The following is a 21294-nucleotide window of genomic DNA, read 5'->3' as shown; positions in this document are numbered from 1 at the left end:
ACCAAGAGACGAACCTCCATTAACTACATTAGGCCACTGACCTTTTCATCTTATCCTCAAGTATTTCACAAGATTCAAACATTGCTTTTGATTTTCACCTTATCATATTCTCAAACCTTGTTGCTTACTCACGCAGTGACATCTCACTTTGCACTAACCTTACTCATCTTTTCTTGTTAACTTTTACTTTATCCGGAAAAAATACCTTTGCAAAAACCTCCTCTTGAAGCTCATTTGATCCAACATCTCTCCTCTAGATTCCACATCTTCTCCAACCTATAGAACCAAAACTCAGTTTTTCTTTACCCCTTAATAGTCAATGCACAACAATTTCATATCTTTTAGGCAAAAAATTGCCTTATTGGCCTTCTCTGACTATTGTAAAGGTAAGAAAATCAAGTTGGCCTTGAATTTGTGTTCCTCTACTACTATTGAACACTACACACAAACCACAGAGATGAAAACATGTCTAGTATAGTTTAAAAAACATAACTTAAACTATAACTATGTCTCTTCCTTTAACACACACAACTCTTACATACATACTCTGTCAACATCTACTAACTACACAACCTACTTTTTACCAACTACCTCTTGTCCACCACTCTTCTTTCTCCAAACTTTCATTAAGAAAGGAAAACTATCTTTGATATATGAGTATGCATCATCATCACTCTATCAAGATTTATTTTGTTCTTAATACTTTCTGTTTCGTAAACATCTCTACAATCTCAACTTAAACACTTATACACGCAGGACGTGACAAACCCACAACCCTCAGGTCTTTCTAAGGACAAACTACTCTGATACCATAAATGTAACATCCCATTTTAATAGCATAATACTATTAAAATATAAAATTTCAGTATAAATATTTAGAAAACAGGTTGTCAGGGTATATCTTATATCGGTACCATCCTCCAAAAGACAAGACTATAATAATATAAGAAATCATCTATACTATGTTTATATTACAAAAAACTATACCTAACATGATTTAATATCATTCCATGACAAAGAAATCCATGATGTATCCACCACCAAATCATGAGTAAGATAATTCTTCTCGTGCACCTTTCACTATTAAGAAACATAACCTACCACCATTCCACTACGCCAATTTGATTAACATACATTGTAATGACCCAATAAAATAGATTATACTACTCTCTTTAAGTTTCTTACAATTTTAGCATTAAACAATACCTAGCCATATGATCAAGGAAAAACATACATAACCACAAAATAATAGTGTAATTACATACCTTATATAGTCATAGTCTTTCAAAATACATAGGCTTCTAAAAGTTTTTCAAAATACATTTGAAGACAATTAATTACACTATTTCATATACTTATATGCATACTTCCCAAAAAACTCGTTCAAAAAAGGGCTCTCAACCTATTGGCTAGCACCATCACCACTTGTAGTGTCATTTGCTCACACTATAATAATGATTATAGCAAACAGAACATAACAACCAACACATAAAGGAGGGTAAGCTAAAGATAAAATTTAGAAATCATAACAATCAAATAAATTCAAAACTTCACCCTCAATCACACACTTTGTAGTTTAGACTATAATCATAAACATAAAATATCTAGACTCAATTTATCCGGATTTATGCATCCACTCAAACTTTAGAAGCTTTGCTTTATTATGTAAAATGAAATCCTTAGTGTTACAATTTCCAATATGATACTTGGTTCTCTCCTCTCATGACAGGGTGAGCTTAATTATAGCCTAAAAGAAATGAAGTCCACAACTCCAAGACCAATTATAGGAACATCCTTTCCTTTTCACCACCTAGACTCCTTCTTCTATGAGAGTATGTGAGTCTAGTAGAGTAAAAGGATAGCTTCCAATGAGTGTCCCTAATGAATGCATATCCTAAACCTACACATTATACCTTTCCTCCTTAGGAATGTATAACCACACAATACATATAAAAACAATAATATCATGTTCCTCTCACCAGTGATGGATCTTAACCAATAATTTTGGGGGAGCCAAAATAATATATTCAAAATTCAAAATTTATATATTTAATTAGTGTAACTAATACAATAAAAGTAAAAATGAATAAATAATTTACTATAATTGTACATACAAAAGAAATCACACATATGTAAAGGATTGTCCTTCGTTTTTTCAGATTTTTGAACTCATCAATAATTGAATTAAAACTAAAATTGTCAACTATTTATTTTTCAACGTAAATATAAACACCTTCCAAATAATTAATATAAAACATGTTCCTCTAATTGAACAATATAATCATTTGTATCATGATTCAAGATACGTTAAGATAAAATATTGAATTTGAATTATTTTCATCGCCATGGATAACTTTCTTTTTACCACTTTTAACAAATAAATTCATTCTTTTATTCTTCATCAATATATCTATTTCTTTTTTAAGTTTAAGATTAAAAAATAATTTATCATAATTAAAAAATGAAAAATTAAGAGTCACTAAAAAAAATCAATGACAAACAAGTTTCAAATAAAAGATAGTTATAAAAAAACACATAGAACAATCATTTTTTCTCTCATAATCATAAAAAAAAAATATAAGACTCATATGGTAAAAAATAATGTTAATTATTAAACAAATATTTCATTATCAAGTGATGATATAAAAAATTTACTTTTTTTTTTTACAAATGAAAAAAATAAATAAATGAGAAATGAGAGAAAAAATAACAAATTTGTATTTAACTATTTTTTTTTTCAAAATAAAAACAAAAGATCATAATAAGTTGTGAAAAACTTAAAAATACAATGAAAAAATAAAAAATATGTTAATAAATATTTTTATTTTTTATTATATTTGATTATATATTTTATTATTTATTAATATTAAATGTTATATTAAAATAAATAAAAAATACTAAATTAAACTTCTATTTCACTATATATTACATATAATTTGAAAATTTAAAAAAATTTAAAATTTATATATATATATATATATATATATATATAATATAATATAAATAAAATTAAAAAATTAAGGGAGGGCCATGGCCTAGCCTGCTCCAATAAAGGTCCGCCACTGCCTCTCACTATAAAACATCTCTTGGAATCATTCTCATACATCTCATTAAATTTACTCTTCCAATCATATAAAATCAGAATTTTATAGAATCATCCAGCGAAAACATACACTCGCTCAACAAGTAAACCTTGATGGTTCACTTGCCTAGTGAATGGATGTCTCGATTAGCGAGTCCAACACTGGAACCAAATAAGTTAAATTACCTAGTAAGACAAGTTCACTAAGTGAATGCCAATCTTCCTAAACCTCGACCAAAATCAAATTTGGCATTCGTTCATTAAGAGTCTTATTTGCCAAGTGAGAAGACCTCCCCTGACTCTTTGCCATATTTTAGCCATGGCCTAGAAAGAGGCTTTCCAACAAGTCTACAAAATCACAAACAACTTTAACCTCAAATTTGACAATGCCTAACATACCAAACTTGCATTTCTAGTTTTACACAGGTCATAAACACTTAAAAAAAGTTAATGAGAGAAGTTATTCTACCTAAAAATAATAAATTCACAAGTTTATCATTCATTCTATAAATTCACAAGTTTATCATTCATTCTATGTCCAACCAATATGCATACAATCAAAATTTTCTCACACATACACATAATTCTGTATTTCCAACTCTATACCTAATTTCACAACACAATACCAGCCAGCAACAATACCAAATGGTCACGCCATTGCAAATCCAACACACATCATGATTGGTATGGTACATAGTGTTGTAAATTACCTGTGCTATATGCATTATATATGTCCTTTATGGATGTTGTCCTTTTGGGATATGTGATAAGGATTTTTAAGATGGTATTAAGCCTTTAAAATCGCACTATTTAGTAACAAATTTATTGAAAAAAGATATAATAAGTTTCATTAATGATACTTTTACATATAGAAGACTTCAAATTATGATAAATTTAAATACATTTTGTATCACCATTTTCTATAGTAGATGCATCACCCTAACATATTAAACTAAGGTTGATTTTTCCAATAATGTGAGTTAGGTATTAATTTCTCGTGAAAAATGTGTATATAAGTCTTTCAAAAAAAAAAAACGCTGATTGTAACAAATTATACTAGTTAAATGGAATGTGATGGGAGATTTTTGTATATTGCTTGACAATGATTTAATTGTAATTTGTCGAGTTTAAGGTAAGTTACGGTGCTATAGTTAATATATGTGATGTATATCTTATTTTGATTGCAAATTAGTGCATCATTATATGTGTTTTTATAAATTATTATTATTATACCTTGAGTAACATAAACTAAGTGTATTGATGGTTGATCAATAAAATTAGGGAGACATTTTATTTGTGTTTGTTATTGTTGTATTTTCTTCTTGGAAATGCAGTGTTGTGTAATATATAAACTTAATCGAATGACATTATAGAACAACTGATTTAAAAAATATCACTTAGCTTTGAACTAAGAGCATTTACTATCGTAAAATAAAAAGAGAAGAAAAACAATGCCAATCGATTGTGTGCATTATGCAGTCGAGATAGGACCCCACTACATTTTAAAAATTTTGGTACATTTAAGCTATGCTTAATTAGTAATCATATAATTAAATCTTGATCTAATAATTGTTCCTAAAAAACTAACAATGGTCTGCCACCAAACCTTCTACAAAAAACTGCTAAAATACATAATTGAACCAAGTAGAACAGTCCTAAGTTCTTCCATAACTATGATAACTGCCCCTAATCCTTAACAAAACAATACCATTTCTTAAAAGTGGAAGATGAAGAAACATTCAGCAGAGCTAGCAGAATACCATTTCATCTTCAATGGTCATATAAGCTTCCGCCTTCCATTTTACTTCCTTTGATGCTGGAAATGAACCGTACATTTATCTCTTCTCCGATGCATTCCCAAAACTTTGTCATGCACCAATCTTCTTGCTACAGAAAACAAACTACTCCCAAATTAAAAAAAAAAAAAAAATCCATCAACTTCATCTTGATGTTTATCAGTTATCAAGCTAAAATAAACCCAAATATTCGTATTGACACCGGATATCTGACAAGGTTGCATACATGAACTTTCAAGATTCTTCACGAGAATATAAAACAAAATTCTTTTCACGGTCTAGAACATTTAGAACACGACAAACCATATGAGACTGAGGACCATAACAAATACTGCCCAACAATCCCCCATAAGCTAGGCAGTGTAAACCAAGCTGTAAAAGGCATGCTACTACATCATCAGTGGAGGTTGGTTCTTCACAAATATAGATGTTGTTTTCAGGTTCATGGGTATAACAGATCTCAGTTTTGTAACTTTTGTTAACGCAAACCTCAACATCCATTGTATCGGAGCTTTTGGTAGACATTACCCAACTGAAATTAATAGGATCTTTACAGGATCTCAAAAAAGGGCAATCAGAGATAAGAAAACCCCACACTTTCTGTGTAATGTCTGAGACACAACAAATAAATTCATTTGATACATTCTCAAAATCTGCACTGTTAATCTGACCATTTGCTATACAGGTTCTAATCCTATCAACTAATGAACACTTCGACCATTTGAATTTAATGGCAGAATTAAGGTTTGGAACAATCAGACCCAAAATATCGCACGTACTCCATTCAGAACTTCTGCTTAGGAATAACAAAGATTCACCAGCTCCTATCCAAAAATTTGCAACAGATGCAATCAGTGAGGATTCAGAATTGAAGAGATGATGAGTTGCACCAGCAAGTAACAGCGAATATGCAGCACTGGTCCTGCTCATGTCAAAAGCCTTTAACTGGTTTGTATCTATTTCAGAATCTACAGACAATAAATCACCGGCACAAACTTTATACGCTGAAGCCAGTGTTGTGTACGCTTTTAAAGAATGGTGGTTTAGGGGATGCAGCATGAACTTAGAATCTGATTTTCCTTTAACGTCTTCTAACTGCTCATTTAGACCTTGCATGAGTATCTTCTCAAGCTTATCACAACAAGACTCGGGATCACCAACCGAAAGATACTCTGACATGACATCATCAATGCACTCACTCAATTTTCTATCAGCCATGTCTTTGAGGAACTTGGAATATGAACCCGTTGAATCATAACTGAAAATTGAAATTTCCTAAAAAATAAATTGACCATGATGTTAGGCTGTCCAGTGTCCAATAATAATATCAGTAAATAATATCAGTAAGTTGTGGCAATTTCCATCCCAAGTTTAGTAGTAGGAATATTTATTAGAAAATTGAAGACCGAAAAAGTCAAATAAAACTGTAGTTGAGTGAGTAGCAGAAAATGTCTGGTAAAGGCTGGCTTAACTAAGAGTAGAATATCAATTTCAAATACTTACTTGCAATGCATGATCCACGTATGAAAAAGGAAGAGCTCTACATCGTTTGCAACAACAAACAAACCTATACTTGGACCATAGCTCCCACTGTCTCATTGCCTAGACAAGAAAAATACAAGTTGACATCAATAGAATTGATCAAAAAGGGAAGTGAAAGAACTCAATAAAATGCGAAGAAGAAACCAAAAGAAAAGAAAATACCAAGTTTCAAAGAGAAAAGTAACGTAAAACTTCAACTAATTATAATGAGAAGATCAGTATAGTCACTATGTGAAGCCCAAAAGGAAGGGGAAACAGCACAAATAGATGAAAGATTACATGGTCAATGGCAAAGCTAGAAGGAAATAGATTTTGTTAGTTTTGCAAAGATCCTACGAGATATTGTCCTTTGTTTTTCCTTTTGTTTTGCACAAATTAGTTATTTCCCTAAGAAACTATATATGTCTTTTGTTTTGACTGTGAAAGAAAAGGAAAATAATCTTTCTCCATCTTCTCTCTGTTTCTTTTTCTCTGGCCTATTCTTTTTTGTTGAGACTTATCATTTAGTACTTTCATTGAGAGAATGGCAGGTTGACATCTACTAACGATGTTGCCACCATAGAAGCTCATATTTCTACTATTAAAGCCTTATCCACTAAACTGGATGCTTTAGAAAGCAAATTTGCGGATCCAAAGCTACAAATCGACAACCCATTACACTTACCCACCACCATCAAACTGGACGTACCTCAATTCAATGGTGAGAACCCCTTGGATTGTGTCTTCAAAGTAAATCAGTTTTTTTACTATCATCATACCACAAATGAACAATGATTACGAATTGCTTCGTTCTACATGGAAGGAGAAGCCTTAAGTTGGTATTAATGGATGCACAACAATGGCCAACTCTCATCTTGGGCCTCATTTCTCCAATCCATGGAATTGAGATTTGCCCTTCAGATTTTGACAATCCTCAAGCGCTCACCAAATTGACCCAAACCAATTTGGTTTAAGAATACCAAGCTCAGTTCGAGAATCTTGCCAATCATGTTCATAATTTATCGACACCATTTTACTTGAGTTGTTTTATTTCCAGTCTCAAGCCAGAGGGCACCATTTTACTTGAGCTGTTTTATTTCCAGTCTCAAGCCAGAGATCCGATGTGAAGCCGACCAAACTAGCTTTCCGAAACCATTAGCCTTGCAAAGTTGCAAGAGGAAAAGATTACTCTCCTTTTCTTTCATAGTCAAAACAAAAGATATATATAGTTTGTTAGGGAAATAACTAGTGCAAAACAAAAGGAAAAAAAAAGGACAAATCGCATAGGATCTTTGCAAAACTATCGCAATCTATTTCCTTCCAGCTTTGCCATTAACCACGTAATCTTCCATCCATTTGGGTTGTTTCCCCTTCCTTTAGGGCTTCACATAGTGACTATGTTGATCTTCTTGTAAATCATCATTTGGGCTCAAATCTAAATGGTCCATTTCAAATTCTTCCTCTTGGGTCATAACATAACACCATCTCATATATGTAAGATTGTTGAGTTTTGTAATAAGATTGTTAATTTTTGGTAACAAGTATTAAGAGTGCAATTTTAATTGGTTGTTGAGTTTAGGGTGATTTTTAATTGATTGAGAGTGTAAAACTATTTTAATTAACAGCGGATAAATAAAAAAACAAACTAATTTGAACCATACCTTGGGCTGCAAGATATCCGTATAGGCCACAGTGACTTCTTCTCCCTTTTTAATTTTCTTGATACTCCTCGCAACCAATCTAGGGCCATAACCTAGAACCTCTACATTTTCATGCAAAAAATCAATTCATTAGTTTTCCATTTTTGAAAAGGTAAAGCATATTAAACAATGAACTGACTAACAACAACAACCACCTTGGGCAAATTCATTACTGCTAACACAAACCCCACCACTACCCATCTGCAAAACACAAGTACAGTCTAAACAGAGGACAAGAGAAGCAAAAAAGTAACATAACGAAGTAGAAGAAACAAGAGTAGTTCACTTGTGGATGCGGGGCAATGCGAAGAAGTTCAGGTTCATCGGAATGAGAAGAGAGGATGAAACGGTAGCATGCGTTGGGAGAACAGCTGTGGTTGATCCAAGAGAAGGTGGGATCAAAAACCGCGATTCCGAGGGCGCGCCCTTCGTCATCGTGCACCTCCACGGCGTTCGTTAGCACTGCGCAAAACGCAATCGTAGCCTCCTCCAAAACGGCGTCGCCGTTCGGAACACCGCGCTGCTCGGCGATGGCTTCAGCCATGGCGGCGGCACCGAGCCTGATGCTCTCAGAAACATTGTCGTCATCATGGGAGAGGGAAGGGGTTTGAGGAGAGGTGAGGATGCGGTGGTTGGAGAGGAGGCCGGCGAGGCGAAGGGAGGGGGAGGGGCGGTGGGAGCGGAGGAGGCGGAGGGCGGCGCGGAGGTGGGAGGAATGGGCGGAGGGAGGGAGGTGGATCTCGGCGGAGGAGTGGTGGAGAGGGGAAAGGGCGGCGGAGCAGGGAGGGGAGCAGTAGAAGGGGGGATTGGGAATGGACGGAAAAGGACCGGAAAGAGGAGAGAAACAGGCGGAGCAGTGAGTGTTGAGATTGGAATTGTGAAGAGAGAAAGAGAGAGGAGTGAGTGTTGGAGTTATGTCTCTTCCAATCTCAATCTCTTCCCTGCTTCTCATCTCCATCTTTCTTTCTCTTTCTCCTTCTCCACATTTCTCAACACGTTATTGGTGCATAACCCAAAGCATTTCTCCAATTCTATTTAGGGGCTTCTCGTCTTTTAGAATATTTAACATTAAATGTTAATTTTAGAACAAATAGAAGACCCAATTTTGAATAACAACTTTTATGAGTGTTCAACTCACGTTAATAATCAATAAAATAAAATAAAAATAATTGATAAATAAACTCGGAATCACATACCTCTTTTAGGAAACTTAATTATAAACTTCAAAGGAATAATCGATTATAAATAATAGGCTCTAGACCCCCAGATAAAAAAATATCATGAATGCTTTAGTCGAAGGAATCACATTATTATTTTAGCTTGCGAGTCAAAGCACGGTAATCTCTTCAAAACCACGAAGGTAAAAAAAAAATTATAAATAAACATAAAAATGTGAGATTAAAAGAAAAATAAAAATGTAAACTTTGAGTTCTACAAATCGGTATTCTAACTTAAGCATAGTTGGAGTAGTGAAGATGATATTTAATTGATTCATTTTTTCGCATCGAACAAGTTTCATGCAATCTAAATCTTTTTTTTCTTAGGAGCTTGGACACGAGGATTCATAACTAATACAAGATCTCGCAACCGAATTATGACTAATAAAATAAAACATAATATATTTTTTATTTATAAAGAGAAATTACAATTTACGTGGTTTTAGAAAGTGGTTGGTTTTAGAAAGGAAAAAATTATTGGAGTGTTGATTTTTAGTTTTAAAATTTTTATATTAAATTTTTTGTATTTTGAATTATTTGAAAAGGATATTAGAGAAGATAGAGACCTTGCATACTCAAATAAAAGTAAAAGAAAAAATAATTTTTTCATTGTTGTTTTATATATTTTATTATTTTATAAAACAATATTATGTATATATGAAAAAGTAGGATGCCAAATAATAAGAGGGTGAAGGTATGAAAAATTAAAACAAATGTTGCAAAAAATAGAAGAGAAATTTAAAACTTTAAAAGTAAGAAAAAAAATTAAAATATGAGTATATGTGTAAAATATGGGGTGAACAGAAAAGGGATAAAAATGGCATAAAGACTAATAGGATACAGGAGTAAATAAATGGGTGCAAGAAGCAAACCTAGTAACAAAAATGTGAGGTGTAAGGCCCAGTTTTCTGGCCTAATGTTTTAAGGGCGGGCTCAAAGGATAAAACTTACCCCTAAGTCTGTCCTAATTCACTCATTCTACACTTTCAGAAATCTGTTCCCTTGGTGCTTAAAGTTGCAGCCGTCACACTTTGGGATTTCGACGTTTAATCAAATTCAAGCCTAGTTCAACCTCGTTCTGCTCACGTAAGTGTTCCCCAATGCATAGTTTTCAATCTCTGGTCTTATTCCGTGGTTAATGTTAGGGTTCCTATAATAAACCCACTGTTGTTCTTTTTTCTATCTCCATAATCTTCTCCTAGAGCTGTGGTGCCCTGCTGTTCGGCGTCAAGGTCTTAAACTAGCTCATTCCAAGTAAGGGAAGCTAGAGACCCTTATTTAAAACTGATTCTTGCACATTTGTCGTTGTTTTTCATGATTATATGGTTGTGGTGCTACTGTAAAATATTGGATGAACGTGTGTTACTATAGGGATGTGATTGTATGGTTGTTACAGGATGAACAGTGGCGAGACCCGACGTTCTCGCCCAAGCGACCCAGTCTCGCCTAGGCAAGACTTGTAGAAACCGATTCGAACTTGTGCTCGAGCTCTCACTAAGGAGAGCTTTTGTTTGAGTGAGACACAATCTCGCTCAAGCGAGAGAGGCTCGCCTAAGCGAGAACGAGTGAGGGGTTTGAGGCACGTTGCTGCATGAGTAGCTCAGGCGAGGAACCTCGCTTTTGAGCGAGGGGTACTCTCGCCCAGGCAAGTAGCAGCTCGCTTAAGCGAGAGCTCGTGAGTCTGCAGGGTCCTCTATTGACAGTCTCGCCTAAGCAAGAACCTGTGGCTTGGGCGAAGCTAACATGGGACTTCACTATAGAACTGTTCCTTTCATGTTTTTGGGCTCTTAATTATATGCTTGGCTTGGTATGCTTTAGCTTGAGTATAAACTGTATGAATATGCTTATAAGACTTGTTTGTATGGGCTGAAATATTGAGTCAACATGAGTTTGGCATGAATTGAGTATGAGGAAGTTGGTAATTAAAGTGGCATGGTATTGACATGAGATGAAGTTCCACAACTATGGTTTGAGAATAATGGGTTGGTATGGATTCACTGGAAAAAATGTAAGAGGTGGATTATAAAGAGCTGGTATGTGAAATATATGTACATGCATGATAAATCTTTCTTGATTGTTTGGGTATGATTGGTCTGTGTCAGTGCGTAATGCCTTCGAATCTCTAGGTGAGGTTTCAGGATCGTGCTTCAGGATCGGAACGTAATTCCATGACCCTTGTTAGTGGGTGTTCATGGTGGTGCCCCATCTATATAATTTGGTAAGGATTCAAGGTAAGGTTGCATCCTGACACTTTAAGGAGTCAGTTAGTCTCACTTAGGGGACTGACTCTTGTGGTGAGAGCAGAAGGCCTGAAACTCATTAAGGGCTAACCTTGTGGGGGGATTGAATATATTGTAACACTTGTAACACTTAGCTCAGGGGCGAGCAACTAGGGGGTGAGCAGGAATATCCACCACAAGTGCAAGCATCCACTGAATCCGACCTAATTATGCATATCCGGATGAGTCGAGTCGAGTTTAGTGTATTGATTTGAAAGTCATAACATGCTTGGATGATGTGCTTATATTTGACAGTGGAAGTATATTGGATTGTATGATAAAAATCTTTTGGCTCTAGCTTACCCTCCTATTGTTTGTTATGTGCTTTGTATGTGTAGTTCTCTCTTTTGTGATGATCATCAACCTATTTATGTGAGCTGATGCGAGGAACACCCATAGCCAATAGGGAGGCGATAGTTCAGCTGCTTAGCTATATGAGCTGGATCTTATTATTTTGAACTTATCATTTAGGGCTAAGCCCATGTTATTTTTTTAAAAATTCACAAGGTTTAAAGTATAAGATAGCCTAAAGTGACTATACTTAATACAAAAAAGAAAAAATCTTACAACAAGCAAAAATAGTATAAATCAATATAGTAGAATGTTGCATAATTTTTATTTTATTTTTTAGAATAAAGTATCGAATATAATAAAATAAGATAATGCATACATTATCCAAGCAATTATTTTTTGAATCTAATCATTTTATAACATGACGGGTGCATCAAATAAATTATTTAAAAGGGTACCCTCATCACTGGTAGATAAAATAAAAAGAGGAAGTAGCTACTAGTGGCAAGTGAGTTTAGAAAAATAAAAATAAAGGATGCATGCAGATAGCAACTATCATGAGGCCACGGATTAGGTCAAACAAAGAAAATCTCATAGGTGAGCTTAGAGAAAAGGGGTGTATGCAGATATCTCGTGATGAATATAGGAGAAATAGGGTTCTTTAGAAACAAATGAAATGTTGGAAGTGAGCTTCAAAGAAAAGAGGGTGCACATTGAAATCTGGTACAGAATTTCGCAGAAACCAGGGTACGTATAGAAGAAGCTAGCTGTGCAAATGGATCACTCAAAATGCACCGCAATAATCACTGAAAATTGCTTTCTGCACTACATCATATTCCTACTTCTACCCTATTATAAAGTATTCGGAATTTGTTTTCAATAAAAGAATGAGTGACGAGTGATTGATTTCTGAAAAAAGAAAAAAAAATCCAACCTAATTTATTTTATTTCAGAAAATAAATTCCAAAACTGATAGAATAAGAGAAGGAAACGATGGGGTGTAGAAAGTAATTACCTAATCACATATAAAACCGTGGACTTCCCATGTGGAAAGACACAACAACAACATGGGTATTTCTTCTTACACTTCCAAATTTTTTTCTGCACCTCCAACAATTTTTTAAAATTCAAAAATACTATTTGACCATTTGAGAAAAATTATGAAAATCACACCTCCAAATTGACTTTCAGTAAAGAAGTTTCCGGTTATCTACATCCAATAAAAAATAAGAAATAAAAAATTTAGACTTCCAGACGTAAAAGTATTATATACCAAAAGTGGACAAAAAAAAAAATATATATATATAGATATATATATATATATATTATTTATTTTTATAAATTTAAAGTTTTCCTTTTTTAATTATATTTAATATTTAATTTTATTGATTTTTTAACAAATTATATTAAAATAAATTTAAATTTAAATTTATTAAAAAAATATATAATAAAAAAGTAAAGAAAATATAATTAAAATTAAATATTTAAAATTTAAATATAATTCAAATAAATTCAAATAAAATAAAAAATTATATATTAATTATATATATAACATAATTATAAAAACACTTATAAAATAATAAAACTTTAATTTAAAAATTATATATATATTGGTTTTTTTTTAAATTCAAAAGGTTGTTTTTTTAATTAAATTAAATTTTACTTTTATTACTTTACTAACAAATGATATTAAAGTAAATTTAAATTTTAAAATATAAAAATATATAATAAAAAATAAATAAAATATAATTAAAATAAAATCCTAAAATTTAAATAAAACTAAAATAAATTCAAATAAAATAGAAAATAATATATACATAAATCATTTAAATAAAATAATTATAACAATACTTATAAAATAAAATAAATTAAAATATAAATTAAATTAAAATAATAAAATTTTAAATTATATATTTAAAGTTTGTTTTTTTTATTATATTAAATGTTTTGTTTTTATTATTTTTTAATAAATTATATTAAAGTAAATTTAAATTTAAAAATATAAAAAATATACAATAGAAAAATAAAAATAATATAATTAAAATTAAATATTTAAATTTTATACATAATTAAAAAATTTAAATAGAACAGAAAATAATATATATTGAAAACAATAAATTTAAATTTAAAGAAATATATAAATGAAGTCGACTTTTAATATATATTTTTGTTGATATTCGGAATTCTAACTTTTTTTAATTGTATATCGACTTTCGAAAATATTTTTATCGACATTGAGAAATAAATTTGACGGATTTTTTTTTTCTCAAATAGTCAAAAATATTTTTGTTTTAAAAATTTTTTGGAAGTCCAGCAAGATTAATGAAAGAGCCTCACACATGCATGCACCGTACATATACAATCCAAAAATATATTGTTTTAGAAATGTTACAAAAACAAGACCATTGAACATTCAAAATACACAAATTAGGCAATGTGGATCCTACACATGCACACGTTTGTTCTAAAATGCACGTAAACCATGCACTCCCATCCAGAAAGTATACACCTATCCAAGGTTAGATTTGAATAGTTTTGTGATTCAATGGGATTTCAAACACCTTCTGTTTCGGGGTAGGGACCAAGAGCCTACTGGAAGAACCTCTTCACTTTACGTTATCCTTCTCCTCTCCAGTAACTTCAGCGAAATCCACTCCTAAGCTCGATCGGTTGGGATGACGATCGGGGTACCTGTCTAAAGTACTCCGATGCTTAAGTCAGAAAGAGCCGATGGGTGAATCAGAATATCAACTGTAATAAATGCGAAATTAAGATCCTCACCAACCTACCTTTGGGCCCTATTTATAGCTTTCGACATGGGCCTGTAATTAGGGTTTCTTAATCACGGCCCAATGATCCCTTAATGAAGATTAGTGACCCGTTTAACCGATAATTAAATGACTTAAGTCATTTAACTGTGCGACCGAGGGCCGCTTGGCTGGGTTGATAACGTTACGTTTCCAACAAGCTAACAATCTGTGTTTTACCGATCGACAGACAGGTGCTTAAGAAGGTCTGTCGCTGCTGTTTTATCGATTAACCGATGGGCTCCCGAGGTTAGAGAGTCCATCGCTGTTGTTCTACCGATGAACCGATGGGCCCTCAAGGTTAGAGGGTCCACCACTGTTGTTCTACCGATGAACCGATGGGCCCTCAAGGTTAGAGGGTCCACCGATGTTGTTCTACCGATGAACCAATGGGCCCTCAAGGTTAGAGGGTCCACCGCTGTTGTTCTACCGATGCACCGATGGGCCCTCAAGGTTAGAGGGTCCACTGTTGTTGTTCTACCGATGCACCGATTGGCATGAAAGTGGTTAAGTCGTGACTTATATGTTCAACCGTTTGACCGATGTTCTGACATTTTATCTGTTTGACTGATGGTCTTATGCTTTGACGATGCTGTATGACTGTTCGTTTGACCGCAGGACCGATGGTCCCTTGAGGATTATCTTTGGCCGATTGACCGATGGGACATACAGTACACAAGCCCCCCCAGCCTCGAGCGATGGAAATGAAGCGAAGAGGTTTTATCAAGACCGTGGTGCCGATTGACCGCCGGCGTTCCCAACGGTTACATCGCCTCGTGGATCGTGCTTGGCAGTTATGATTTGAAGCGTCGCGAAGCATGGACCGTCGATCTGAATGTGATCGTAGGGTTCTGGGGCTGTCACGTGTCATATGGTCCCCCCTATAAATAGGTTTGTGTGGCTGTCGTTATTTTCACGCTTTCCTTTCTCTTTCTAGCTGAGCTTCCGATTGTTTTCTTCTATTTGCAGGTAAAAATGTCTTCAAGCGCGTCGGGTTCAGAGGGTCTGTCGGGCGGAGCGGTCGGGTGGTCTGGGGGCGCTGGGTCGGTTTCCGCCCTGTTTGAGTCGTCTGAGTCAGGAACTTCGCTCGGGGGAGTGTCGAACACAACAAGTTCCCCCATTCTCCTAAGTGGCAGTTCTGAGGCCAAGCTACCGGTCGTGGAGGCGGCGGAGCAGGTCGCTATTTCTGACGAGAGTGGGGACATCATAGGGATCGACGTTGACGACGAGGGGGACGCAGTAGATCTGCCGGAGATATCGGGATATGACTGGGCTCCCTATGAGCCGCGCACACTTGCGACAAGGTTCGATGGGGCAACGACATGGGGGATCTGGTCGAGCGGACCAGGATATTCAGCGAGGAAGTAGAGGATAGACACCTTCGGGTCAAGATATGTGCCGGCAACGAGAGAGTGTGCCATTGAAAGGGAGAGGCGCGGCTAGATTTCTTCTATGTGTACGCCTACCTTTTCCATGATCTGGGCTTGAACGTGCCATTCGCCGACTGGCAGATGGCAGTCCTCCGCCAGATCTAGTCCGCACCGACGCAGATTCATCCGAACGCCTGGGCGTCTATGCAAGCGTTCGACGTCCTATGCCGGGTGGCCGGCCTGACGCCCACAATGTCTCTGTTCCTTCATTTCTATAAGACTCGACCGACGGTGTCTAAGGGTTGGGTTTCGTTCCTCGGAGCGAACAAGAGTTTGCTCACCCTCTACCTTGCCTCCTACAAGGGTTTCAAGACCGGATTTTTTAAGGTCGTGAGTCCCCGCAAGGGAAGAAGATATATCTTCGACGAGCAGGATCGTCCTAAGTTCCCGCTGTACTGGACGGCGTTTCCCCCTCCTACTGATGCTTGGCCTGAAGAGCGGTTGACCCCGGCCGAGCGGGCTGACCTGGCTGTCCTCAAGACCCTGCCCGACAAGATCCCCCCACGGCCGCTGATCCAATGCCTCCGCTCCCCGGACTTACCCGGGGCGGTTTATGGTTAGTTGTTCTGATATTACCGATCGTCGAATTGATCGCAGTTAACTTATTTACTTTGTTGTTTTGCAGATATAATGGCTCGGACGACCGCTGCCAACGCCGAGTTTCTGGCTCGCGCTAAGACTCGACGACGGGGAGAGGACACCGCGGAGGAAGCGGTGCCACTTACGACCGTCCCCGCGGCTCCTTCAACCGGTCGGGTTCCACCTGCCGCCCATGCCGGGACATCTGGCGCCGCCTCCCGGCCTCGTTTCGTTGTGAAGCCGCCCGGTTCTGGTGCCGCTGCTGTTGCTGCTGCTGCTGGGGACAAAGGAAAAAAGTCTAAGAAAGATGACTCCCCTACCGGTCGACCTCTTAAAAAACAAAAGAAGGGGGAAACATCTGGGTCCCTGGCCGACGCTTTCCTCGGCGGCGGCGTACGCCTTGATGACGAGGTCTTCCTTCAGCTGGGACCTCGAATGACTGAGGCGCTGAAGGACGTGTCTGAAGAGGATGCCCTTCGGACCGCCGGGGAGCTCACCCTCAGGCTAGCTGCCCTATATACTAAGTTTCCTCGCCCCGAACGGAGCAGGATAGAGGACCTGGAGAAGGAGCTTGCAGCGGCCAAGACTGAGCTCAACGAGGTGAAAGTGTCGGCGGCCGACCTGAAGGCTCAGTTCGATCGGCTCAACGGCATTAAAGCTGAGCACGCTAAGTGCGCTGGTCTATTGAAGGCCGCGGACGATCGAACCAAGGCCGAGCAAGCAAAGGCAACTGAGGCCGCTGACGAACTGCGCAAGCTCCAGCGACGCTTCGACGATCTAACTCTGGAGCATATGGCCGCCGCCGGATCAGCTTCAGATTGGCAGAAAAAGGCGAAGGATTTAGAGGCCGAGCTGGGAGTGGCCGATGAGCAGGTGTTTGCTCAATATGAGGCGGGATTCCAAAGCGCCGTCGATCTGGCGGTATTTTATTATAACTGCTCCCCCGACCGGTTCGACGTGCATATGGGGGTGGTGGACGAAAAGGTTGAGAAGGTGTTCGACCGGCTGGACGAGATCAATGATCCTCCTGTCGAATGATTTTCATTTTCATTTTTACTTGTATATTTTGACATAGCCGATCGAACCCGATCGATCATTCGATGGATCGCGTTCGCTCGGTTATTAGGTTATTTTTTGACAAACTCTTGTATAAATTTTTAGCTCCCCTTTTTATTTCATCTGCTAGCTTTTTCCTGCTTTCGTTCGTTTATTGCTTTACGTTGGCGACCGGCCGTACTTTTGTTGTTTCCCCGCGTTGGCGATCGGCCATGTAATCGTTTAACTTGTTAATTCTATTTGATTGCGCTTAATATTGAACTGACCGGACGACCGACGTGCATTCGTTAAGCTCTTGTTATCTTGATTATCTGTTCTGTATGGACCTTTGCGCGTTCAATTTGTTTTTTTGGGATCGTTAGTGTTGTACCCCGATCGACCAAGACAGCTCGTGTCACTCGTTTACCCGTAGGGTAATTAGATCGCTAGGATCGGTGCTGACAGAGCGGGACTTCCTCTTGGAAGTCCCAGTCTCGATCGGTCAGGCTTTGCTCGGGTCCCATAGGGAGCCCCGTCGGTCAAGTTGTTAGAAGGAGTTGCACGAAACGCTCATTTTATTCATAATTAACTGTAATACATTTTGAGGTGTGACGCGTTCCATGTGTTGGGTATTTCTTTACCGCTTAAGTGCTGCAGCCGATAGGCTCCGTTCTGCAGGCTCTCGGTCACGCGGAACGGACCCTCCCAGTTTGGTGTTAGCTTTCCCTGGGCTGACTTCTTTCGTGCGTCATTGGTTTTTCTCCAGACTAGATCTCCCCTGACGAAACTTCTTGGTTTGACCTTCGCATTGTACCTTCTCGCCACCATTCTATTGCACGCTTCGGCTCGCACGGCTGCTCGTTCTCTTCGCTCGGTCGTCCAATCTAACTCCTCGCGCATTCGTCCACTGTTCACCTCCAAGTCTTGCATTTCCCACCGAAGGGTCGGTTCCCCTACTTCGACCGGCAGCATGGCGTCTGTACCATATGTCAGGTTGAAAGGAGATTCCCCCGTCGTCCCGTGAGGCGTGCACCGGTAGGCCCAAAGGACTTGTGGCAGCTCGTCGACCCACGCTCCCTTGGCTTCTCCCAACCTCTTCTTTAACTCAGCCACTATCACCTTGTTCATGGCCTCAGCCTGGCCGTTGGTTTGTGGATGCTCGACCGAGCTGGTCACGTGCCGTATCCCCACTTGCTTATAGAAGTCCTTCAGCTTCTTGTCGATGAATTGACGACCGTTATCGGTGATGATCGTGTGGGGGAGGCCGAAGCGACATATGATGTTGCGCCAGACGAAGGAGTGAACTTGCCGAGCGGTGATACTAGCCAAAGCCTCCGCTTCGACCCACTTAGTGAAGTAATCTACTGCTACAAGTATGAATTTCTTCTGCGCTCGGCCAACCGGGAAAGGTCCGACGATATCCATGCCCCATTAAGCGAACGGCCATGGAGCTGTTAAGCTGTGTAACTCGGTCGGAGCCTTCTTCACATCATTTCCATGGGCTTGACATCCTTCGCACTTGCGTATCATGGCTTCGCAGTCTTGTTCCATGGTCGGCCAAAAATATCCCGTTCGGAGTATCCTTGCTTTCATCGTCCTCCGACCGGTGTGCATTCCGCAAATGCCGTTATGGACCTCGTTCATGACGTACTCCGCTTCGTCTGCTGATAGGCACTTGAGGAGCGGCGCTGTGAAACCTCTCTTGTATAGATCTTCTCCGATGATCACGAACCGGAGTGCTCGCCTTCTCTCCGTCGGCCTGACCTCTTCTCCAGCCTCGCACCTTTTTAAGAGTTCACGCACCTCGCCGATCCAATCAGTCGATCGGTCTGCTGCAGCACATTCTCCCGCTGAGGGTCTCATCAAGATTTGCCTGATAATTGTCTTCAATTGGCCCTTCTCCTTTCCCTCCGCCAGCTTGGATAGCCTGTCGGCTCTGGCGTTCTCCGCTCGGGGGATGTGATGGATGGTAACCTCTTCAAATTCTTTCATGGCTTCAACGGCCTTGTGATAGTACTGAAGCAGCAAATCATCCTTAACCTGATATTCACCCTGCACCTGCCCGACCACGAGCTTCGAATCAGTGTTACACTTCAACTTCGTCGCGCCCAAGTCTTTTGCCAGTCTTAACCCGGCGATCAGTGCTTCATACTCTGCTTGGTTATTGGAGGCTTTAAACTTAAACTGCAAGGAGTGCTCAACCGTGAAGCTGTTCGGTCCTTCAATGACTATTCCTGCTCCAGCATTTCGTTTGTCCGACGATCCGTCAACGAAGAGGACCCACGTTTGCTCGGATGAAGGGATCGGTCCGTGGAGTTCGGCTGCAAAGTCGGCCAAATGCTGCCCTTTGACCGATCCTCTAGGCTCGTACTTGAGACCGAACTCCGATAACTCAATCGACCAGGCGATCATTCTACCAGCCAAGTCGGGCTTCCGGAGTATCTTGGCTATGGGATGATCGGTTCGAACGATCACCTGGTGACTCTGAAAGTACTGGCGCAACCGGCGTGCGGCCGTTAATAGTGCCAAGACTATCTTCTCTATCAGCTGATACCTCGTTTCTGCACTCTGTAGAACTCGGCTAATGAAATAAACAGGCCGCTGCTCCGGGACTTCTTGTATTAGGGCCGCATTGATCGTGTCGTCAGAGACCGACAGGTATAACTGCAGAGGCAGTCCTTCTACCGGTCGGTTCATTATTGGTGGGCTGCTGATCATCTCCTTTATCTGCTGAAACGCCGCCTCGCACTGATCATCCCACTTCTCTGTAGTCTGCTTCCTCATGATCTTCAAGATCGGCCTAACCTTCTCCGTCAGCCTGGGCAGAAAGTGTGCCAGAGAAGTCAGCCGCCCCATCAACCGTTGAACCTCCTTCAAGTTTTTAGGACTTCTCATCTCAACGATGGCAGCGCACTTGTCTGGGTTCGCCTCTATGCCTCGGGCGGTCAGCATGAAGCCCAGAAATTTCCCCGCCGGCACCCCAAAGACACACTTTTCTGGGTTGAGACGCATGTTATACTTGCGCACCTGGTGGAAAACTTCGCCGAGGTCGCGTACATGATCTTCGATAGTCTGCGACTTCACGACCATGTCGTCCACATACACCTCCATGGACCGACCGATCTGCTCGCGGAAGACCCGGTCCATCAACCTCTGATAGGTAGCCCCCGCATTTTTCAGACCGAAAGGCATGACCTCGTAGCAGAAGTTTGCTCGATCTGTTATGAACGCCGTTTTGGATCTATCCGGGGCATACATGGGGATCTGGTTATATCCAAAGTACGCATCCAGGAAGCTCAAGTAATTGTGCCCAGAGGCTCCGTCTACCAGCCGATCGATACTGGGCAACGGGTATGCGTCCTTTGGGCAGGCTTTATTGAGGTCGATGAAGTCCGTGCACATCCTCCACTTCCCGTTCACTTTCTTCACCATAACTACGTTCGCCAGCCACGTGGTATACTTAATCTCCCTGATGAATTCAGCCCCTTCTAGCTTTCTCACCTCTTCCTCGACCGCCTTCCTTCTCTCTTCTCCCATCTTTCTTTTCTTTTGAGCGA

General features: G+C 38.8%; 1 protein-coding gene across 1 annotated transcript; it reads right to left on the bottom strand.

Annotated features, from left to right (window-relative positions):
* Positions 1-4532: 4532 nt before the first annotated feature.
* LOC114182547 (SET domain-containing protein) lies at positions 4533-9134 on the bottom strand. The gene is made up of 5 exons (XM_028069437.2): positions 8386-9134; positions 8255-8300; positions 8061-8161; positions 6382-6480; positions 4533-6153 (listed from the first exon to the last, which is right to left on the bottom strand). Exons 1-5 carry the CDS (start codon positions 9055-9057, stop codon positions 5113-5115), a joined length of 1959 nt encoding a protein of 652 aa, XP_027925238.2. The 5' UTR covers positions 9058-9134; the 3' UTR covers positions 4533-5112.
* Positions 9135-21294: the final 12160 nt, after the last annotated feature.

Source organism: Vigna unguiculata, chromosome 4 (assembly GCF_037176805.1).
Source record: "Vigna unguiculata cultivar grain cowpea cultivar isolate G323 ecotype 2 chromosome 4, ASM3717680v1, whole genome shotgun sequence".
NCBI lineage: Eukaryota > Viridiplantae > Streptophyta > Magnoliopsida > Fabales > Fabaceae > Vigna > Vigna unguiculata.
The sequence above is the reverse complement of the archived record's forward strand: the minus strand, read 5'-3'. Positions and strand labels throughout refer to the sequence as shown.

Excerpts from the sequence above, each read along its gene's own strand:
- LOC114182547 (XM_028069437.2), bottom strand. The coding sequence starts at position 9,057 with ATGGAGATGAGAAGCAGGGAAGAGATTGAGATTGGAAGAGACATAACT. Across the intron at positions 8,301-8,385 it reads GCATTGCCCCGCATCCACAA|ATGGGTAGTGGTGGGGTTTG; the intron begins GTGAACTACTCT and ends TGTGTTTTGCAG. Across the intron at positions 8,162-8,254 it reads CAGTAATGAATTTGCCCAAG|AGGTTCTAGGTTATGGCCCT; the intron begins GTGGTTGTTGTT and ends ATGAAAATGTAG.